Source organism: Elephas maximus, chromosome 10 (assembly GCF_024166365.1).
Source record: "Elephas maximus indicus isolate mEleMax1 chromosome 10, mEleMax1 primary haplotype, whole genome shotgun sequence".
Lineage (NCBI taxonomy): Eukaryota > Metazoa > Chordata > Mammalia > Proboscidea > Elephantidae > Elephas > Elephas maximus.
The window spans coordinates 14237793-14258680 of record NC_064828.1 but is presented as its reverse complement, the minus strand read 5'-3'; the positions used below and the strand labels follow the sequence as shown (position 1 = coordinate 14258680).

The 20888-nt window shown below is 44.8% G+C and overlaps 1 protein-coding gene across 6 annotated transcripts in view; it reads left to right on the top strand.

Moving 5' to 3' along the window:
- The first annotated feature begins 1856 nt into the window (after window positions 1-1856).
- The window catches only part of MAPKBP1 (mitogen-activated protein kinase binding protein 1), a 52494-nt gene continuing 33462 nt past the window's right edge, over window positions 1857-20888 (top strand). For 3 of the 6 annotated variants that reach the window (XM_049898002.1, XM_049898004.1, XM_049897998.1), the window contains exons 1-2: window positions 1859-2534; window positions 3128-3352. In XM_049898002.1, the coding sequence (XP_049753959.1) occupies window positions 3236-3352 (117 nt within the window). In that variant the 5' untranslated portion in view covers window positions 1859-2534; window positions 3128-3235. Of the gene's footprint in view, window positions 3353-20888 lie in introns of all 6 variants that reach the window. The other 3 variants (XM_049898003.1, XM_049898000.1, XM_049897999.1) reach the window with 3 other exon arrangements.

Below are 20888 nucleotides of genomic sequence, written 5' to 3'. Positions count from 1 at the left end.
CAGGGTCCTCTGGTTACACTTCATTTGTATGTTAATCCTAGGGTGAATTTTAAAATCTTATCTAATGAGCATACTGCTAAGCAGACATCTGTATACATCTATTCCTAGACATCTAGAATTTTAGAAACTGGAAAACACCATGTATACATGTTTAGGACATAGAAACAGAATAGAAAGTGAAATGGTGTATGGATGGTGAAATACGAAAGAATCAACTGCACTTTGGAGGATGGGATGGCAAGAACTTAATCCAGTGTAGAAAAGGAAACAACGCTTCTGTTCACACTGGACTTACGTTATTTTCTGAGGAATTAATTCATGAAATATGAGAACAACCCAGCATCTAAAATAGGCACCTCAAAGGCTGCATGGTACATAGACAGTAAAGGTTGGACTGAATTGTGAAGAGTAAAAAGCGGTTTTAGCACTTAAATGCAAGTATTCAGATTCCAGACTTAAATTCCCTCATTACATTGTTGTCAGTTGTATTTCACTTAGATCCTCTTAGACAAGGAAAGCAAGAGCTTCGGATTTGCCTCTGCAGCTTCAGCTTCAGTTGAGGGTAATTTGGGAAACATTTTCTCAAAGGGTGTAAACCAGGGTATCTTTAACAGGAAATGATCGGTGACACTTCATAAACTGTTTACATGGCCTTGAGTAGTTAGGTAAATGAGAAAACCACTTAGTGGGCATAAAAGTGATTGGAGAGGATTAGATAACTCCTGTGAACACATTTTTTTTTTCCTTTTTTGAATTCTTAACCGGTGAAGTGGCAGTTACTGAGTTCTGCAGCATACAAGTAAAGACACCAGGTGGCACCATTAGCAGATTTCTCTTGGCTTTCCCATGAGGTAAAAATCAGACCTACAAGGAGCTGAAGGAACCCACTCCCTATTTTTATACTGCTGTAGCTAATGGCTTTTTTTGACCTTTCTCCAGGTGTGAGAAGTAATTTTGGAAACTCCATTTTATATTCTGTAACATCTGCAGTACACGGTTGAAGGGAAAGAAGCCTCGTGCCTGTGGCAGCTTTGCCATTTGGTCTTCTAGGAGGCGAGATTTCTGATCTCTGTATCAACCTTTCAGCTTTACTTGTATTTAGCACAGGGCTACAGCACACAAGTGCATGCCTGTTTTGCCCTTGGTTGTATAAGGTCCACCCACAACAATGGGTTTAAAGTCCTTCACCTCTTGATAAGGAGCCCCAGTGGCGCAGTGGTTAAGCCCTGGACTGCTAACCGCCAGCCACACCACCGGAGAAATATGTGGCAGTCGGCTTCCATAAAGATAACAGCCTAGGAAACCCTATGGGGCAGTTCTACTCCGTACTATAGGGTTGCTATGAATCGGAATCCACCGGATGGCAGTGGGTCTTGTTCCTCTTGGTTATGTGTTGTCTCCCCCTAGGGGTTTCAAAGATCTGGGTAGGTTAAGACAAGCACGTGTGAATGTCCTACTCCTTTGGGACCCAGGCATTTTCTTGATGAAACGAGGTGGAAAATCTTAGAGTTCCTAGGAAATAAACTCAAGCCGAGACGCCTGTGAAATACGAATATGTGAAAGTATTCCCGTGCCCCTCCTCCCAGGAGCTAGAAAAAAATTAAGTCCAGTTTGTGGTGACCTCGGCAATTAATGTCCCTAGAGGAAAGAATTCACTAAGTTTGACAGGAGCGAGGAAAAGCTCTGGAGCAATGAAGTCCTGGTTAATTCTGGGTGAGTGCGTAGTGGGACATTGGAGGTGGGGGAAAAAAAACAAAAAACATGAAACTGTTCCGTAAGCAATTCACTTGTTTTCTTCCTCCCCCACATGCTTAAAGTTCTATTCAAGGCCACATTGTCCCTCCCCTTCCACCATGGTCAATAGGTCGCCCAGTGCAAAACGCTGTTCTGAGCAATCGAATGAGTTACTCAGAAGAGCCATTTCTACGTGGGCTGACGCGTCGGCTGACCGCAAGCAGAAACCACTGTAACCGCTTTAAGTTCTAGCGTTTGAGACTGATGGGAGCAGAGCCTCGAGGCTGTGCCTCAACCTTGTAATTCTGAGCTGGGAGTTAGTTTCCCCTCTGGTCCTCTGAGCCTATCAAATACACCCCGGGGGCGTGGTTATGGTCTCGTAGTTGGGGCTCTAGAAAGTGCCCCGCTCTGGCGGACCAGGCCCGTTAAGACCATAAAAGGCTCGGTTCTCTCAATTCTTAAGCCATGTTCTGCGAACCTCCAGCTACCAGCGGACCCACACCTGCACCGTGCAGAGCTCTGGGGCGCCCGAGCCCCAGGTCGTCGACTTCCCGGGCCCCGCCGGTGGCCCCGCCCCGCCAGCCCTGCTCCTCCGCTCGCCCGAGGCCCTCCTGGACCCAGACCGCACGCTCACGCCCTGGCTCCGCCCCCGGCGCCCGAGCTCGGCGCAGGCGGTAGTTCGCGTTTTGAGCCGCTCGTGCCACCATAGCTGCCGCTGCCGCTGCCGCGGCGGAGCTGAAATCGCCGAGCGCGATGCCCGAGGGCGCTGCGAGTGGGGCGGCCCTCGCGCCCCAGGGCTGGTGAGGCTGGGCCCTCGCGGGGGCGCTGGCGAGTACCAGGGGCTTCTAGGGTTGGGGAAGCAGGGGCTGTGAAAGAGAAAGGCCAGGTTCCGCGTGGCCGGCCGAGAGCGAGCTCCCGAGGGTCGGGTGGAGGAGGCTCCGGTGGCAGAGCGGGCTGCTGGGCCGGGGTGAGCCCCGCCGCGCCGAGTGGCCCCGTGGCCGCCAGCGCAGGTGCCCAGGGCCGCTGCGGAACTCCCCGGTGGCCTCGGCAGCCTCCTTCCCTGAGCGCCGCAGTTGCCATGGGAACAGTTGGGAATTAACGGGGACCAGACCTGTCACCAGCCACCAGCCCTGCTAGGGCCCAACCCATCCCGCCAGCTAAACGCCTCTGGCAGGCGTGGGCCTGGCATTTCTTCAGGGCTCAGGATCCCCCCCTTTTTTTTATTTCCGTGGGTTTGACCTCCCGACTTTATAAGGAACAGCGCAGGGCTTGGGGTTAGAGATGAGGTACTTTCGGGGCTGGGAGGGGGCAATGCCTAGAGGTGAGAGCTCCTGACACAGCTAGGCAGAAGGTAAGACACCTGCTCTAATGCTAAGGTGGCCTGCTATCTCAGGGCAGTAAGAGGGCGTATTGGAAGGCCCTGCGGAGTGGGAAAGCTGTGCCGCTGTTGAGACGGTCCTAAGACCGAGCCAGGGACTGCGCCCAGGGGCTCCTCCTCATCATGATGGCTGTGGAAGGGTCAACCATTACCAGCCGGATCAAGAACCTGTTGCGATCCCCATCCATCAAACTACGCAGGAGTAAGGCAGGAAACCGGAGAGAGGACCTTGGCTCCAAGGTGAGTTTTAATATTGGGACCTACCCCTTTTAAGCCTTCCGCTCCCCTGCTCCATGTTCCTCTTTCTTGGGAAGGGGAACTAGAAGATCCTGTTGGCTCTAAAAGATCAGGTGTGCCCATCTCTGCCCCCCAAGCAGGCACCGATTCAGTTTTAGGTTGAAGGAAAAAGAACAGCAGGGGTGGGCGTGCTGAGATTAATCCAGGAGAAGAGGTGAGTAGGCGGAATGCTTCCTCCATTCAAGCGTGGCCTCACTACAAACGAACTTGTGTTTGGGGAAGCCAGTTGATATGTGATGACTCAGTTTCCCTTCTTGGAAGACCAGAGCAGGACCACATACCCTGTTAAGGATTAAGCTGTGACTAATGAAGCTGCAGGTGTTAGTCGCACAGCTGGAGTTATGTAAGAACTGTAGTAGCAGAAAGAAACATACTAAAACACCTAGTCTGAGCAACTGGCTTGGTAAATGTTCTTGCCTAGGGTCAGAACGGAGCCCTGGTGTTAACCAGAAGGTCAGTAGTTCAAATCCACCAGCTGCTCCTTGGAAACCCTATGGGGCAGTTCTGTTCTGACCTGTAGGGTCGCTATGAATTGGAATTGACTTGACAGCAACAGTGTTGTGTTTTTTTTTTAGGGTCAGCACAAATTTATTTGTTTTTTTTAAGAGACCTAAATTTTTTTTTTTTTTTAATTAACTGGAGTGTCTTGGCTTCTTAGGAATGATAACTTTCAAGGGGCTAGATATCTGCTGGCATAATAGTTCTCCTGGTTTGTCCTTGAACATTGCTTATCTCATTCACTGTAAGCCAAGAGCCATATTCCACCTAGCTGTAGAAGTTCTTGAGAGGCTATGTCCCTTTCCATCCCCCTCACTGGTCTCATACTTTCTTCAACTTTGCCGAGTCCCACAACTTTAGAAATACCAAAGTAGACTAAATTTGTTTAATTCTGGAGGGAATCCAGGGCTTTGTTCCCACAGGGTCAGATTAGACTTTTGTGTCTCATTAGCAGTTTATAAACACAATAGCCTTATGTGGTTCAGGATTGCTATAGGGAGTGGCATTTGAGACCGCAGCATTTTATTGCCTTTCCTGTATCTCTTAAGAGATGAGTAAACCTGGTGAGGAATGATATAGAGTGCTGATGTACAGGCCAGGTTCTAGGAGGACTTGGTAAACATCCCCGCCCCTTAGCAGAACCTTAATCCGATTCGGTCAGAAGGTGAACAGCTTTCTTGTACATTTCAGCAGCAGTTGTACTGAATCAAAATTAGCCGCAAGGTTCCATGGCAATGGAGATATTGGCCCAGAAGGACCCTGGTGGTGCAGTGTTAAGAGCTCAGGCACTCCTTGGAAACCCTATGGGAAAGTTTTGCCCTGTCCTGTAGGATCGCTATGAGTCGGAATTGACTCGACGGCAACGAGTTGTTTTTAAGGACTCTAATTAAGTTGTTGTTCGTATTCTTTTTCAGAAGCAGGACAGTGAACCTAGAACTTAGAAACTGCCTTAGATTTGACTCTATTGGCTCATTTGTTGTGTTGGATCATGCTTAGTACTGTAAATGCTCATATTCTCGGGTGGTAACTTGGCAATGACCAGCACTATTACAGCAAACTTCTCATATCTTTGGCTTCTTGTACTGGACAAGAATGGTCTAAGTAGTAGAAATGCATAATGGGAGTTTGATCTTTAGATACTTGGTGTAAGTACTTACTATAATTTTAGTCTGAAATCCAGAAGGTATGGTTACCATTCTGTAGAGCTTCCCATGGCATTCATCATTAATGCAGTCAACAAATGTTTATTGAATGCCTATTATGTGTGGAATCAGTGATGAATAAAACATCCTTAACCATCAAAGAACTTATGGCCAGTCAGACATGTAAACTGCTAATTACAGCGTGGTATGGTAAGCGCTGGTCCTAGAAGTATGCATGAGATGTTAAGGGAAGCACAAGGAAGAGAGCCTACATCAGCTTAGGGGAATTAGGGAAGACTTCCCAGAGGAATGGATCTGGAACTGAGTCCTGAGGCAAGAGAAGAGCTCACCAGGGAAAAAGTGGGAAAGGGGCACCCCAGACATCACCATTACACATCCCTGTTACAAATTCAGTGCTTCAAACTGCTTTAAATGGCTTGGTCTATGCCAGAGCTTTGTATGAAGGAAACACTTAGATGAAGTTCAGTGACCCTTCAATGGCCTGACTGAGTAAGAGCACTGGTGGGTATCTTCAGCACCCAAGAGTAGTAGCTGTCTTTGTGTGCATAGGACCCTAAAAATGCCTAACTCCTCACACTCCTTATTGCAGACCCTATCCCTAATATTATTCTACAGTGCTGCCTTGTAACCCACAGAGGCCCTGGTGTAGCATGCCTTGTGAGTTGCCTAGTATGTGGTGACTTTGGGTAAACATGATAACAGTCAGAGAGCTCTGATTCTTGGATAGCTAATTCTGAAATGAAATTTGAGAACAAAAAGACATGCCCCTTTTGGGGGCAAAAGAGGAAACAAGGGCCTTTATGTAGCTTTGCCCTCAGATGGCCTGCTGCTTTGAATCGTACTGTTTCTTCCATCTAAAGTAGCCTTCCTCCTCCTTTTTACTAATAGCTACACTTATTTTTAGACCAACCCTGTATTCAGTGGGCCTTCTTGACTGGCCCACTACCTTGGAACCAATCTCTAATTGTCCTTAATGTATATGTTCATTTCCAAAGGGCAGGGGCCATGTTCTTATTTCCGTTACATCACACCGCTTAGTACAGTGTAAGGTAAAACAAAAAAACAAACCCGTTGCCGTTGAGTTGATTCTGACTCATAGCTTCCCTATAGGACAGAGTAGAACTGCCCCCATAGGGTTTCCAAAGAGCGCTTGGTGGATTTGAACTGCTGACCTTTTAGTTAGTAGCTGTAGCTCTCAACCGCTACGCCACTAGGGTTTCCTAGTGTAAGGTAGGCCGTAAATACTAAATGAATGTTTGTTGAGTAAATGAATGAGAACAATTTAAAGGTATCAAATACAGTGGGGGTAAACTTGGGAGTCCAGAAGAATAAGAAATGGTCAGGAGGAGTTTGTGACCACTTTAGATGAGAAATCAAAATTAGAAATAATAAAATGGTGAGAAAGAAGTAGAGGTGCAGCCCATTTAGGTGTGAGAGGCACAGGAGAGCAGGAAAGTAGTGCTCATGGAAGACTTTTATTCAGGAGAGGCCGGAATGTGGTTAAAAGCCAACGCGAAAGAGCCGGTGGAGATGGGGATTTAAGTTACTACAGACAGGGTAAATGAGAGCTGGAATTTTTATTCTGCATTCTCAAAGGATGGGGAGCCTGCAGTGTGGTAGAATAGGAAAGGATGGCAATTTGAGGCGTTATGCCAGATCTGCTGAGTTGCTCATGAAGTATAACTCGAAGTTATCAGTTCTAAATATCCCTCAAGTTCAAATCCTGTACAATTATCCGTTCCTGCCTCTCATCTCAATTGTGTTTAACCAGTATGAGTCTGTGTTTTCCTTAAGAAGCAAATGTGTATGCGCTTGGTAGCCAACCCGCCCCCTCTTAAAGTTTCTGAAAGATTTTTATGTGGAGGGAGCTTGGCTGTTTTTCTCTTTTAACAAAGGACAGAAATGGACTGAAGCCGAGCAGGCAAGATTTAAGTTAGGGATACAAAAGGATTGCCTGTGCTGGGTTTTGAAAAAGTAAGTGAGGGTGGTTTTGAAATCCTCCTCCTTAACAGCCGTCGGTCTAATCCTGGGCTGTATGTTGTCCTTTCTGGAAATAGTGGGTAAGGTGACTTGTGGCTTTCTTCTAGTTCTCAGTTTTTATGATTGCAGGTCTAATTCATTATCTCTGTCTCTCTTCCCAAGTTTTTTTTCCTTTATGGTGGTGCTTTTAATATGTGACTCTAAGAAGAATTTGTGTAGGTGGGTTTCACGGAAGAGAAAAAAAAAAAAAAACAGCAATAATTTAATTTCAGCTTTTGCTCAGTGTTTGAGCCCAGGTGTTAGTATTGAGACTCTGTAGTCTGCCTATTTGATAATGGGGAAACATTAATTTTCAAAGTGTTTATGAATCATTGCTCTGTATTGATGGCTCTCAACTTGGGGGAGAGGTTGGGAGGGCAGTGAGGTATCATAATAACCATGCAACATTTAAAAAATACACATTCCTGGGCCCCATCCTAGCTATATGGAATCACAGCCTCTGGGCGTAGAGTCTGGCAGTTGTATATGTATCAAGTTCCACCAGAAGCCCACTGCTGGTTAAGAAACACTGGCTTAGGGGCTAGGACCCTGAAGTCTGTTGGCTTCGTACCCAAGTCCTCAGTGAAGCTTCGTGTGATTATATAAACCTAGCTTAGTAAGGGTACCCTTTTCCTTGAGGAGTTTTTATAGCCGCTGTGTCTTCTGGACTGATAGCTCTGTGAACTGCTATGTCAGGGATAGATTTGGAGGCTTATACTGTTGCAGGGTCACACCTGAGGGGACGATCATTGCCTTACCAAGGCAGATCAGCAGGAACTTCCTTTGTGGGCAGAGGTAGGAAACTTTGTGATCATATTCCTGAGTCCAGGTCAACCTTCTGTGTCACCTGTCCACTACCTGGGTCGTGCAGACAGTTACATGCTCAACTGCTACCTGAAAGGTTGGCCGTTCAAACCCACCCAGAGGAGCTTCGGAAGGCAGCCCTGGCGATCTGCTTCTGAAAGGTCACAACCTTGAAAACCCTATGGAGCAGTTGTACTCTGACACACATGGGGTCTCCATGAGTTGGAATTGATTCTATGGCAATTAACAACAACATCCCACTGCCCACACACACTCTATGGGCTCTCTGCCTAGAATAGGTGACCAAGACCCCTGTGGCCAGCAGCTCTGCCCCTCACCTGCCTTTGTGAGTGACCTTGGGCAAGTTCTCATTTTCTGCCTCTTTTGTATTCTTTAATTAAGGCTTGTGAAGTGTCTTGAGATCTTCAGAACAGGTGGTGTGAAATGAAAAGTGTCGGTGTTCTTCTGGTTTTGTTTCTTTGATCTTCATTTCATTCCTTCTTCCGGTGCCTGCAGCTGCCCTCAGCCTTCAAAGTGACTCTCACTGGAGAGAGAGGATTCTTTTTTCCCTGGACCAACACCTCTTCCTTTGCTATCTAAAATAGCTGAGCCTCTTCAGAGCCTTCCCTCATTTTGGCCTCGCTCATTTCAGAGTCTGGTGGCACTGCTGCTTTCGAAGTTTCTTTTTCCTCTCTCAGTTGGCAATTTAGGGCACATTTCCCCTGTTGGGTCAGTTTGAGTCACTGTCTTCTTTCCTGCTGGTATTTTGAATGTCTTCGGGGCCATTGGTATTTCTCTGACTTTACTTCTCTTTTCCATTTGTCATCCATGTGTTTACGTTTCATGACTAATGAAAGCACACTGGTAGAAGTGAGGCTTCAGCCTGACCTCCCTAACCCCACCCCCCAGTCTAAAGTTGGGCTTGTGGCTGCTGTCACTGCCCCTTTGTTTGGAAAACAGTCCAGGGCTTGAAATTTGGGACTATGTTTATTCAAACTAAGCTTCTCTGGGAACATGGCCTGTCCCACTGTTGTTCTCAGGGTATCCGTTGGTTTTACTTCGTGTTCAGACTGCAGTGTTATTAAGGAGAAAAGCTATAGTGTTTTCAGTAGGATTTGTTTTCGTTATATATCACATTCCCACTGCTACCAGGTAAGCCTCTGGGCCCCATTGTTTAATGCAGGACAAGGCCAGCCTTCTGTCAGCTTCCTTTGCACAGTACTCTGTAGAGTTATGGAACGAGAGCTGCCAACTACTTGAGTGTTTATTACCACATTTGTTGATTTTACCTAAACTTCTTTTACCTCTTAAAATTAAAAAAAAGGGCAAGAAATGAAAAGAAGTATGACAGGCAGACTGGGCAGTGTGGATCCTATCTATGGTTGGTAGTTTGGAGTGTTCAGATTTTCCAAGTCTTGGTCTCCTTTCCCTCAGCAGTTATATCACCATTCTCCAGTACTTCTTGGTTGGCCACATTATTTCTGCTGGTTTTGAAGGACACTTACAGAATAATGAGTTCACAGTGTGGTTATCTCCTCCTAGACTTCTAGGCAGTAAATTCCACCCCCTCTCATCTATCACAGATGATGTTCGTTCGTAATGCTGTTTTCATTCCCTAGTCTATAAAACAATTTTTTTTTTTTTTAATTTTTAGGCTGAATTTCTAAGTTTGCATACCTTATCTCTTCTCCAAAACTGAAATGAGGCTAAAGATGTTTCCCCTTCCCTGCCCCTTCATTCATAGTTGAGATTTAAATTTACTTGAAGACCTTGGAACAACCCTTTGAGAAGCCACATGGCTGATTTTTTCTCACGTTATCGAATTCTCTTTTGGAGGGATTCTGAGAAGGGAGTTTCTTTGGTTCTGGGTTAGAAACTTGCTCATCACTCATGCTGAGCTCACCACAGTTCTAATGTCTCATCACACCTCTCATCTGTTCTGAGACCAGTGTTCCCTTAGTGGTACTTCTGGTCATTTTTCCAGAAGTTCTTCTGACCCCATGAAAGGTACTGGCTTTAAAAAAAAAAAAGCCTTTTAAAATTATGAAATATAACAGATACAGAAAAGTTGATGAAATGTATTGTATTATGAATAATTATAAAACGTTCCCCCACGTAACCACCACCCAAGTCAAGAAATAGAACACTGCTTACGGTGTTGGTAGCTTTTGAGAGAAGTGATGCTAACAGTGTTTTTGAGGTGGGTGAGGATGGAAATATAAGGTTTTTGTGTTATGTAATCAGCGTGATCTAATTTAAAAAATGTTAAAACACCCAAGGACTTGATCTTGACTTTTTGTTCTTTTACTTTTCCAGTTTCTTTTTCCCCCAGTTATTGTGGATTTGTACCAGTCACCATTTTAAGTAGTCGCTACTGAAACCACCATTTCCCAGCCTGTGTTGGCAACTGGCAGTGCTTCCTACCCTCGTCTTCCTCTCCTAATAATTATACTAGAAATAAGTATTGTAGCAGTAACAGTAACTGACATTTACTGAGTTTTCGCTGTGTACCAGGCACAGTACTCAGCAAGTTACATGTATTATCTCATTCAGTTTTTACACAACCCTGCGAAGGAAATGCTATTATTATCCCCATTTCGTAAATGAGGAAGCTGACGCTAAGAAAGGTCAGGTGAGTAGCTGGTGGTTACACAGCCAGTAAATGGCTGAGCTGGAATTCAAACCCAGGCTCTTAGCTCCAAAGCACACACTTAGTCTTTATTCTGTGCTATTCCCAGGGAGCCTTCATGTTGAAAGCATGGCACTGAGCCCAAAAGTATGCCTAGTATTGCTATAACCAAGAATCACATCCTGCATTCAGCTTGAAAAGGGGCAGTTCCTTCAAAATTATACTGTTTCCTTCCCCAACATTCCCCATAAAAGTCAGTTTAATGAATTTCTTGGACTTTATTTCAGGGCCATCATTCAGAAACCCTTTTCCTTCTGCATTCTTGCTTCTCTTCCCACCCTCAACTCCAGGTTTCCTGAACTGTTACCCCCACTTCTTGCCTGTGGTGCTCAGGAAGCGTGCAGCTTGTGATTCTGTGAACGTCAAGTTGACAGGGTGCAGCTGTGTGATCCCAGATGCCCATAAGCCACAAGTAGTTGCTGCTTCTCTGGTAGGGTTGGGGTGGGGAAGTGAAGTGGAGATCGACAGGTGCCCTTGGGGGGGGGGTGTGGGGGTGTGTGTGTCAGTCATGGGGCTTTAAACTGTTCTGCCCTTGGTTGGCTTACACTCCTGATTAGTTGCTAGTCTACCCCACATCTCTCCCACTTTATCTCTGAACACTACCTCTTTCTCATTTGTCTGTCCCTACCCACAACTGAGCTTGTGTTTGAGAGCTGCAGAGAGTAGCTGGGTCAAACTGGCTATTTTCTGTGGGGAAAATAAAAGCCCCATGCTAGGACTGACCTGGATGGTGGAGAGTTGGGGGTCCAGTGAACTTGAAAATGAGCAAAAGTGAGGTCACTTGCCCACCTGACTCAGTTTGGCTGTGCAGGCCCCAGGGTTGCAAAGTTCCTGGAGCACGTGTCTTGCCTCACCTGATAGCAAGCTTGTATTATTTTGATTTCTTCTCTCAAATAGGGAACTGTGGTCATATTATGGGTGCAGAAGCATGAGATTTTAAGGTCTGCTTTCCTACAGCTGCCCCAGTTTTAGTCCTGATGAGAGGAAGCCGCAGGGCAGATGGATTGGATGGAGGGCAGCTCACGTGCAGTTTATGCGGTGGGGCCGCTGAGAGCATGCTCAGAAACGTGACCCTTGCCACTTCTCAGCTACTGCCTCAAGAAAAGCAAGCAGCTGCTTGTCAGCACTAAATTTGCAGTAGGCAGGTTGCAGGCCTGCCTTGTTACCTTGATGCTTGTGGGTCAGCTTCTGTTTGGGGGCGTACTGTTTCCTTGCACACCATGATTGTTTTCATATGACATAATAACCTGCTGCTGACTTTTGTAAATGTGTCTTTCTGCTCTGATGCCCTTCCTTCCCCAGACTGCTTTGGTCTAACTCATGAGGCCCCCACAGCAGCTGTCACAGAGACTTTCCCTCATAGCAAACCCAGAACTGGCTGACGAATAGAACTTCTCATGCGTTAATATGCAGTCACATGGGGAGGGGGTAGTGAGAGTCTTGTTCAAATGCAGATTCAGATTCAGTAGTTCTGGGGTGGGCCATGAGACTGTGCATTTCCACCAAGCTCCAAAGTGATGTTGATCGTATTCTTCCATGGACCACACTTTGAGTAGCCAGGCGTGTGGGGGGTGGGGGGTGGGGTGGGGGGGGTAGGGGGTCTTCCTTACTTCTGAGGGAGCTGGCTTCTCTCTTTGTAAAATTGGGATACTAATGCCTTTCTCCCAGGGCTATTGTGGGATTAAATGAAATCTAATGAATGTGAGAAGTCTTTGGGTGAGTGATGCAAACAGTAATAGTTAATGTGCTCAGCTGCTAACCAAAAGGTTGAAGGTTCTAGTCCACCCAGAGGCACCTTGGAAGAAAGGCCTGGTGATCTACTTCTAAAAAATCAGCCATTGAAAACCCTATTATGAAGCGCAGATCTGCTCTGATACACATGGGGATGCCATGAGTTGGAGCTGACTGAATGGCAGCTGGACTGGTTTAATTAATGTGAAAGCACACTGTAAATTCTGAATAACTTTGCAGCTATGAAAGCCCACTGCCGCCAAGTTGATTCTGATTCATAGTGGCCCTATAGGACAGAGTACAGCTGCCCCACGGGGTTTCCAGGGCTGTAAATCCTTACAGAAGTAGACTGCCGCATCTTCCTCCTGTGCAGCGCCTGGTGGGTTCGAACTGCTGACTTTTCATTTAGCAGCTGAGTGGTTAACCAGTGCACCACCAGGGCTCCTGCTTTACAGCTGTACAAACTCAAGAACCAAACACGTTGCTGTCGCGTCAATTCTGACTCATAATGACCCCATAGAACAGAGTAGAACTGCCCCATAGGGTTTCCGAGGAGCCCCTGGTGGATTTGAACTGCCGACCTCTAAGAGCTAGCAGTTGAGCTCTTAACCGCTGTGCCACTGGGACTCCTTTACAACTATAAGAGGTTGTTAAGTTATCCGAAGGTTCTGGGTGGAGCAAACGGTTTGCAGTCAGCTAGTAATCAAAAGATTGGCAAATTGATTCCAGCCAGAGGTGCCTGGAAAGAAAGTCCCGGTCCTCTGCTTCCCTGAGATTATAGCCACGGAGAACCCTGGAGTGCAGTTCCACTCGGGAACGCGGAGTCGCCTTGAGTTGGAATTGACCTAACAGCGATGGGTACAACTATCAGGGTCTGTACATTCCAGAATACCAGGAACTTTTCCTAACATACTGGCGAGATTTTTCTTCATGTTCCTGTTTGTGAGAAGTCCCCTTTATTCAGGCCCAGTCTCTTTGATTCCAACATTTAATCATCCCCCTGTGCTGCTTTTACTGTCAGCGATCTTCAGTACCTTTTTCTTGTCAACATTCTCATCTGTATCGACAGTACCTTAACTAGTGACCAGAAGAAAGACTTAGCAAATATTCTTTTTGGTCCTAACTACTATGGAATTTATTTCAGGACTGTGGATATGATTTTGGGGGATTGAAAAAAAAAAGCAAACAGGAAACTAGGAGGATGTCCTAATTTTCGGTGTCTGCCTAGAGAACCCTGGAGTGATACACATGCTTTTTAACAAAAATAACTTTTAATAGAAATAACTTTTTCTTCTTTTGGGGGCTAATTCATTTATGTTGAGAAATAATTTGGGGCATGCATTAGTCCCAGAGGTTTCTTTTCAGACTCAGAATTTACAGGCAGAGTGAAAATACATTAATTTTATTCCCAGTTGTTTTAAGTTACTAATGTTGTGACCAGAGTGAACCATTCTATTTAAACAAATTTTGCTTAAAAAATGAGGATACATCTCCCCCCCACCAAAAAAAAAAAGAAAAAGGAAGCTATATGTACGGAAAAAAAAAATTTTTTTTTTTTTTTTTTTATGTAGAAGTTGGAAAACAGGGTTTTCCCTGTTGGTGAAAGCATACATTAGTCCACCGTAATTAGAGGGCAATTTGGTAAGATCCATTAGAAGAGAAATTTGTACATTCGTACTTCTGGGTCCAGCAGATAGAATTCTGGGATCCTGTTTTATTCTATACAGCTGCATAAAGGCATTTGTTGGTGTTATTCACTGTAGTGGCACCTTTGAAGTAATCCAAGGTAGCCGTCGATAGAGGATTGATGTACATCCATACAATGAAATACCTGCAAAGAAGAATGCAGTCAATCTGTATGTACTGATGTGGAAGGGTATACAAGATACATTAATGACATAAAAAGCAAATTGTGTAATAGGTATTTTTATGTTAATTACTGTTTATGTTTTTGTAAAAACATGTTAGTATATGTGTAGAAAAACATGAGACTATAAATACTATACTGTTGTTAATATTGGTTATCTCAGGGAGGGATAGTGGATTCGGTGGGTTTTCACTATCTGTTGTATGTTTCTGTAATGTTTGAATTCTTTACAATGAGTCTGTATTTTTGTAAGTTGAAAAACAATAAAGACAAAAGTCTCTCCAGTTTAAATATGTGTGTTTCATATTTAAAGCTAAAATGTTTAAATTTTAAAATTTACACTAATTTTATTAAGGCAGTTATGCACAAATGTTATTGGAAAATATATGTGGTTTTTTTTGGGGGGGTTATAATAGACTTTTTTTTTTTTTTAATCGATAATAAAACCACGCCAAACCCCTTGCCGTTGTGTTGATTCTGACTCATAGCAACACGGTTGGATAGAGTAGAACTGCCCCATAGGGTTTCCAAGGAGCGTGTGTTGGATTTGAACTGCCAGCCTGTTGGTTAGCAGCCGTAGCACTTAACCACTATGCCGCCAGGGTTTCCATCAATAATAGGACTTAAAAACATTCCTTCACAAACCCCATTAGATTTACTTTCTAATATCTTCAAAAAATATTTCCTTGGTTAGCTTTGGTAAATAAAATATATTTGATACTTTCCATAATTCCAGCACTCAAAGATAACCACTATTAATATTCTTATGCCTATGTCTGTTTCTGATGATAAAGAACATTTAAAGATCTTTTAAAACAACAATATTACCATTTTTATTTTTAAAAAGTTATCTCCAGTCTCTTTGGGCTTAGTCTTTAATTATAATTTAAGTCAGAGTCACAAAAAGCCATGCCATGCATATCTCACTAAAGTCAGTAGTAAGACTGTTTTGTTTGTGATCATTAAGGCACATGGACTGTGCCATTCAGGCCTTCCCCAGTCTTTTTGAAAAGTCATCAAAATCCTGGCTCCTGGTTGAACTTCTAGGGCTAGCAGTGATAGAAAGTTGAAGAATTAATTCTCTAGGAGGTTAAACAACATACTAAGTAAAATTAATCAGAGCATTCATAGATATTTTTAAAGTGTTAAAAATGGATTCAGCAAATATATCTCGAACACTGCCCTGTGCTATAAGGATAGAGGTATATGAGACACAGCTTCTGCCCTTCAGGAGATTACGGCTAACAGGAGAGATAAGACAAACCCATAAAGAACTTGGGTACAAGGTAGTAAGTAGTACACGCCATGTGACTGAAGCACATTAAGTGCTGCTTTAAGAGTACCAAGGAGGGAGGAATCATTTTTGGCCAGGGTGATCATGGGAAGAATCAAAGGGGATGTAGCATTTGTGCTGGTCCTTGAAGGAAAGGAAGGCTAGGATTTCAGTATGGAGCGATAGAAGGGAAGGGCATTCAGGCAGAAGAAGAACATGAGCTAAAGCCCCAAGGCTCCTTCTGAGAATATTGAGTAATCCAGATTGACTAACGCACATGGGTCATGTAGGTGAGTAGTAGGAAATAGAAGGGTAGGGCCCATTGACAGCTTTGCATACTCTGCTAAGACATTTATTTAGTTGGCGGTAAGGAACCATTGAAAGTGTTTCAGCAGGGGAGGGACGTAATCCAAGCTATGCTGTGGAAAGATTGTTCTAACGGGTTGGGGAATGAGAAGACAGAGTCTACAGTAAGGAGATTGATTAAAAAGCCATTGCTCTATCCAGAAATATGGTGGTGAAGGCTTGAACTCCAGGGTCTTGACATTGGGACTAGAAAAGAAGTAAGCACTTTGTAGACAATAACATGTTGCAGAAACCTTCACTCTTCCCAGAGGAGTCTCATAGTACAGGGTGGTATGATTGCAGGGGTATCTCGATCTTCTCCACTCCACCTTTTGCCCTAGGACACACATTCACTTTGCACACTTAGTCCAGATAAGGAACAGTTAATATTCTCCCTGGTTACAAAGTTGGAAATCAAGAGATTAAAAAAACTTCAGGCATGTAGATTTAGTGAAATGAGGAAGGATTGGGCCCTTCTTGATGATCAGGCCTTGAGCTCATAAAGCTTTGTTTGTGCTCCTGGTCTTGTAGAGAAGACTGACCTTGGAGAATTGTTTTTCCCATTCTGGTTGTTTACATTGAGATAGTTCCTATCCCTGCCTGTCTGATTGCTGTGAAGGGGCAGGGAGGGCAGAAGTGCCTGCTCTGTACCAGGCACTGTGTGAGTTATGTTAAAGCGGCTCTCTGCACTTGGACACGTGCTGGTGATTGTATAATAACTGAGCACTTCAGCTAGCATTTCCTCATTCTCTCCCCCTCTGGTCTGATGCCATCCTCTACTCTTCCTTCATCTACACACGAAATCAGATTCTCATACTTCTGACACTTTAATGTCAGTTGCCTTGGAAACTGGTATCTGCTATCCACATTAACGGTGTAGGTTCTACCATGGGCAGGACGTGGCCAAGCTCTGGCCACATGGGGTGCTCTGGCATTAGGAAGACCCTTCCTTCCTCTTTCTCTGCAACCATCTCAATGCTGAGAGGTTAGAACCCATTTTTAAGATACATTCCAGCTACGGATAATGCCTGCTTTTTGTTGTTGTTTTGTTTTTAAACATGAAAGCTAGGAGGAGAGGACCCTATTGTCCCTCTACTTCATCCTGCTGCTCTCTGCCTTCCTTATGCCCCCTCTTGCCTCTGACCAGATGGCACTTTGGACTAGGAAGGAGCAGGAGGAGTGAGCCCAGGGTGGTACATACCACATGCTTCCCCCAGGTCCAGCTACTGAGTCTTTGCCCAGCTGGCTGAGACTGCACAAAGCTTGCTGACCTTGGGCTTCCTCTGTGGCTTTTGAGTAAGTGGCAATTCTCAGAATCTGGTGGAGAATCTGCTTTGTGAGATTAGGGTGTAGTGTGTGGGCAAGAGACAAGCAGAGTTATTCTTAACCTGCAGGAAGGGAGGGAAAGGCAGAGAGTGCTCTGCCTTGGACAGGTCTCTGACATGCTTGTTTATAGAAATAGCAAGCCCATGGTTTGGTTAGCTGGAATGACTTATAACTCAGGTATTTATAACTTGTATTAAGTGGGATTGAGAAGTGGGGGAAGGGAGAAGGAGGAAGAAGGGAGCTGGTGGTACTCATGGCAGCAAAAACAGGTCAGTTTCCTCCCAGTTGCTGAGGTTTCCTCACCAGTTTGAGGTCAACCAAATCCAAGTGGACCCTGGCCTTTTGTGGCTCTGGCCTCTTAGTTCTCTCCCAGAGGAGCAGCCACTCCCATGCCATTGCGACTCCTTGCTGTGGCCCCTCATCTAAGAAAGGGAGAGCAAATCTGAACAGTTTATGCCAGGAGCCCAAGCAAGAAGCCCTCCCCTAGCCATGTCATCGTTGATGTTATGGTTCCTCAAGCTCGTGGACTGGTCAGATCCAGGGACTACAGAGTGAGACCAGAAAAGCTCAGAAAGTCCTGTCCAGGGTTTCTGGGATCCTGTCCAGAGTTCCCTTGGGGGATTTGGAACTGCTTAGGACCCTGTACTATGCTGCCTATATTGCTCATGGCTCTGGACTCTAGAGAACCATTGCTTTTCTGGCCTCCTTCACTTCGTTTTAGCATTCACATCTGACTATCTCTCCCTTCTGCTAACTCTCCCCTTCACTGGCTTCCAGGTTTTCCTCCCCCCTTTCTGCTTGGCATCTCATTTTCTCCATACTCTAAAAGTAGGAATTCCTCCAAGGTCCTGTCCTCAGCTTCTCTCTCCCTCTCCCCTCCCCTCCTTTCCCGTCTTCTCCTATCTCATTGTACTTCCGATAGTGGTTTTCACCTCCATGTGAATAATTCTCAAATATCAATTTCTAGTCTTGACGTCTGTCCCAAGCACCAGTCCTGTTTGTTTCTAATTCAAGTGTTCTATGACTCCTATTAAATATCCCTGCAGTGCTTCAGATTCAACATGTCTGAAGCAGACATTATTGGCTCCCATCCTCCTTTGTCCAGACACAGGTTCTTTTTCTGATGCCCCCATTTCTATTCATAGCGCCACCTTGTTCTGTATCTCTGAGATTCAGAATTTGAGTTTTCTGTCTTTTATCTCCAGAGTTGGCCCAGTAGTGCCAATTGTACTTGCTTTGTGCCTCTTGGATCCATCTTTTCTTTCCTACTTGCACTGTCTTCATGCTGGTCTAGAGCCCCAGTACTTCTCACCTCAACTATTGTAACAGCCTTCTGAGTGGATTCCTTGCCTGTGCGTATATTTTACATAAGCCATAACCACATTTGGCGTTTTAAAGTACAGCTTTGATTGTGTCCCCTGCTCAAAATCCTTCGATGGCTTCCCAAAGTCTTTAGATTACCCACACTTAGTCTGGCAGTCAGGGTCCTCCATGGTCTGTCACAGCCTACCCCTCCTGACTTACTCTCCTTCACAGTCTTTGCTGTCACCATTCCTCACCTGCCCTGTTATTTCCTGCTACCAAACTTCTGTGCATGCAGCTTCCTCTTCTGAGAATTCCTATGTCTGTGTTTCTACCTGTGAGAATCGTATCTACACTGTGAGGCCCAGTCCAAATAGCATCTTGCCCTCCAAGAAACCTTCCATGTTTCCCTTCCTTGGTCCTGTTCAGAAATCATCTGTCTTCCTCCTCTTTGAGTACTTTATGTGTCTCTCATGGTCCACATAACGTACAGGATCGCTTTGTAGCATATCATTCATCTTCTCTGACGGGGTTTGCATTTCTTGATGGTGGAGTCTGTGTGTTCTTCATTAGGATCCTCCACAGCATCGCAGTAGCTTTCAAAGTTTTTGAGAACAACTCACATGAAGAAATACATTTACATTGTGACCCAGTACACACTCACACACACACCCGGAAACAAAAGTTTCACCATCAATAGTTACCCCACTCCAGGCCACGAACTCTATTTTCTGTACTATTCTATTTCATTCATTTCCTCCTAAATTGATTTCAAGACCTATTAATAGGCTGCAGTCTGTAGGTTGGAAAATACTGTTCTATTTAGTATGAATAAATAAGGCTGTGGTTATTGCCTCTGAGCCTGTTTTTCCATCCACTTTAATGAGAGTCAGCGCTTAAACACTTGGCTTTATTCTTGGATTCTCTCTTGGGAATAGGCTACTATGAAGTTATACCTATATCTCATTAAAGTGGGAGATGATTTTGCCTTCTTTTTCTCAGGAGGATACGTGCTGCCCTGTGTGGTACTTGTTGGAAGTGGTGGGTATTCAAGCCCTCTGGCTCTACCTGTAGTTATTCTGTCCTCAACAGCCCTGCTTCAGGGAAAGATGACACTCTTCTTCAGGTCGGTGTAGCCTTTCCTGCATCTCAGCACTCTCCACCTGCCAAAGCAAAGATTGTGTCACAACTCAGGTGTTCTCCCTTCAGATCTGGAGAAGATCGCAGGAGAGTATAGAGTGGCGCTCTCTTCCGAGTTTTCACTTGTGCATGAAGCGATGTTTCTAGAACTGCGGGTGCATGAGGATGCCAGGTGCCTGTAGCAGTTGTGCTCCAAGTCACTGATCATAAAAGGTTCCTTGGTGCCTGGAGGGGAGATGCAAGGGTAGAGAGGCTTAGAAGCTGGCAAAATGGTCACGAAAAGAGAGAGTGGAAGGAGGGAGCGGGCTGTCTCATGGGGGCGGGGGGAGAATTGGGAGTATGTAGCAAGTTGTTTATGGGTTTTTGTGTGAGAGACTGACTTGATTTGTAAACTTTCACTTAAAGCACCATAAAAATTAATAATAATAATTAAAAAAAAGGTTCCTTGGGCCGGTGTGTCTTTTGGGCTATGTTTCATTGATACTGTTTCATTGACATTCGGTCCCTGAGGGTTTGGATCTGAAGTTCATGTCAGAGGTTAGCTTTAGGCCCCATCCCAGACTTTCAGGACAGCTGTTTTCTCATAGGGCCTCTTCCCTGCCTCAGTTTCCTCAAATGATGCTTGAGGCCAGAGTTCTCACACTACTGGGCTTGCTTCCTTATGTGGAAAGATGCAGTAGCATTCGCAAGAGGCTAGCTAGATCATTGTTTCTCAAAGTGTGATCTAAGGATCCCCGGGGTCCCCAGGCCCCTTTTAGGGGGTCCATAAGGTCCTGTCTTTTCCAACTACATATCCAAATGAGGCCAGATTTTCTTCTGATACTTCGAGTAGAATAACATACGGCAGCAGATTGAATGCAGATGCAGATAGGCGAATCCAGCTGTCTTCTATTAAGCTAGACATTAAAGAGATTTGCAAAATGTAAAACAGTGCCACTTTTCTCACTAGGTTATTTTTTGTTTGGGAAAATAGAGTTATTTTTAATAAAACTGCCATTTATGTTAACATGTAATGGGTTTATTATTGTTATTTTTAAGTTAATAATATTTAAACATTTTTAGTTGTAGTTTCAAATGTGGTAAATACTGGTAGATATAACCTGCATAAACAAAGCTCTTTGGGGTCCTTGGTAATTTTTGAGAGTGTAAAGAGGTCCTGAGACTAAAAGTTTGAAAATTGTTGAATTAAGTAGTGCTGTGATAACAAAAAAACAAGCACCCTCAAAATCTCCATGACTTAAGCAGTAGTTCCGTTCTTGCCCACACTGCATATTCAGTGTGGGTCGGCAGGGGGCTCTGCTCATCACTGTTACTCAGGGACC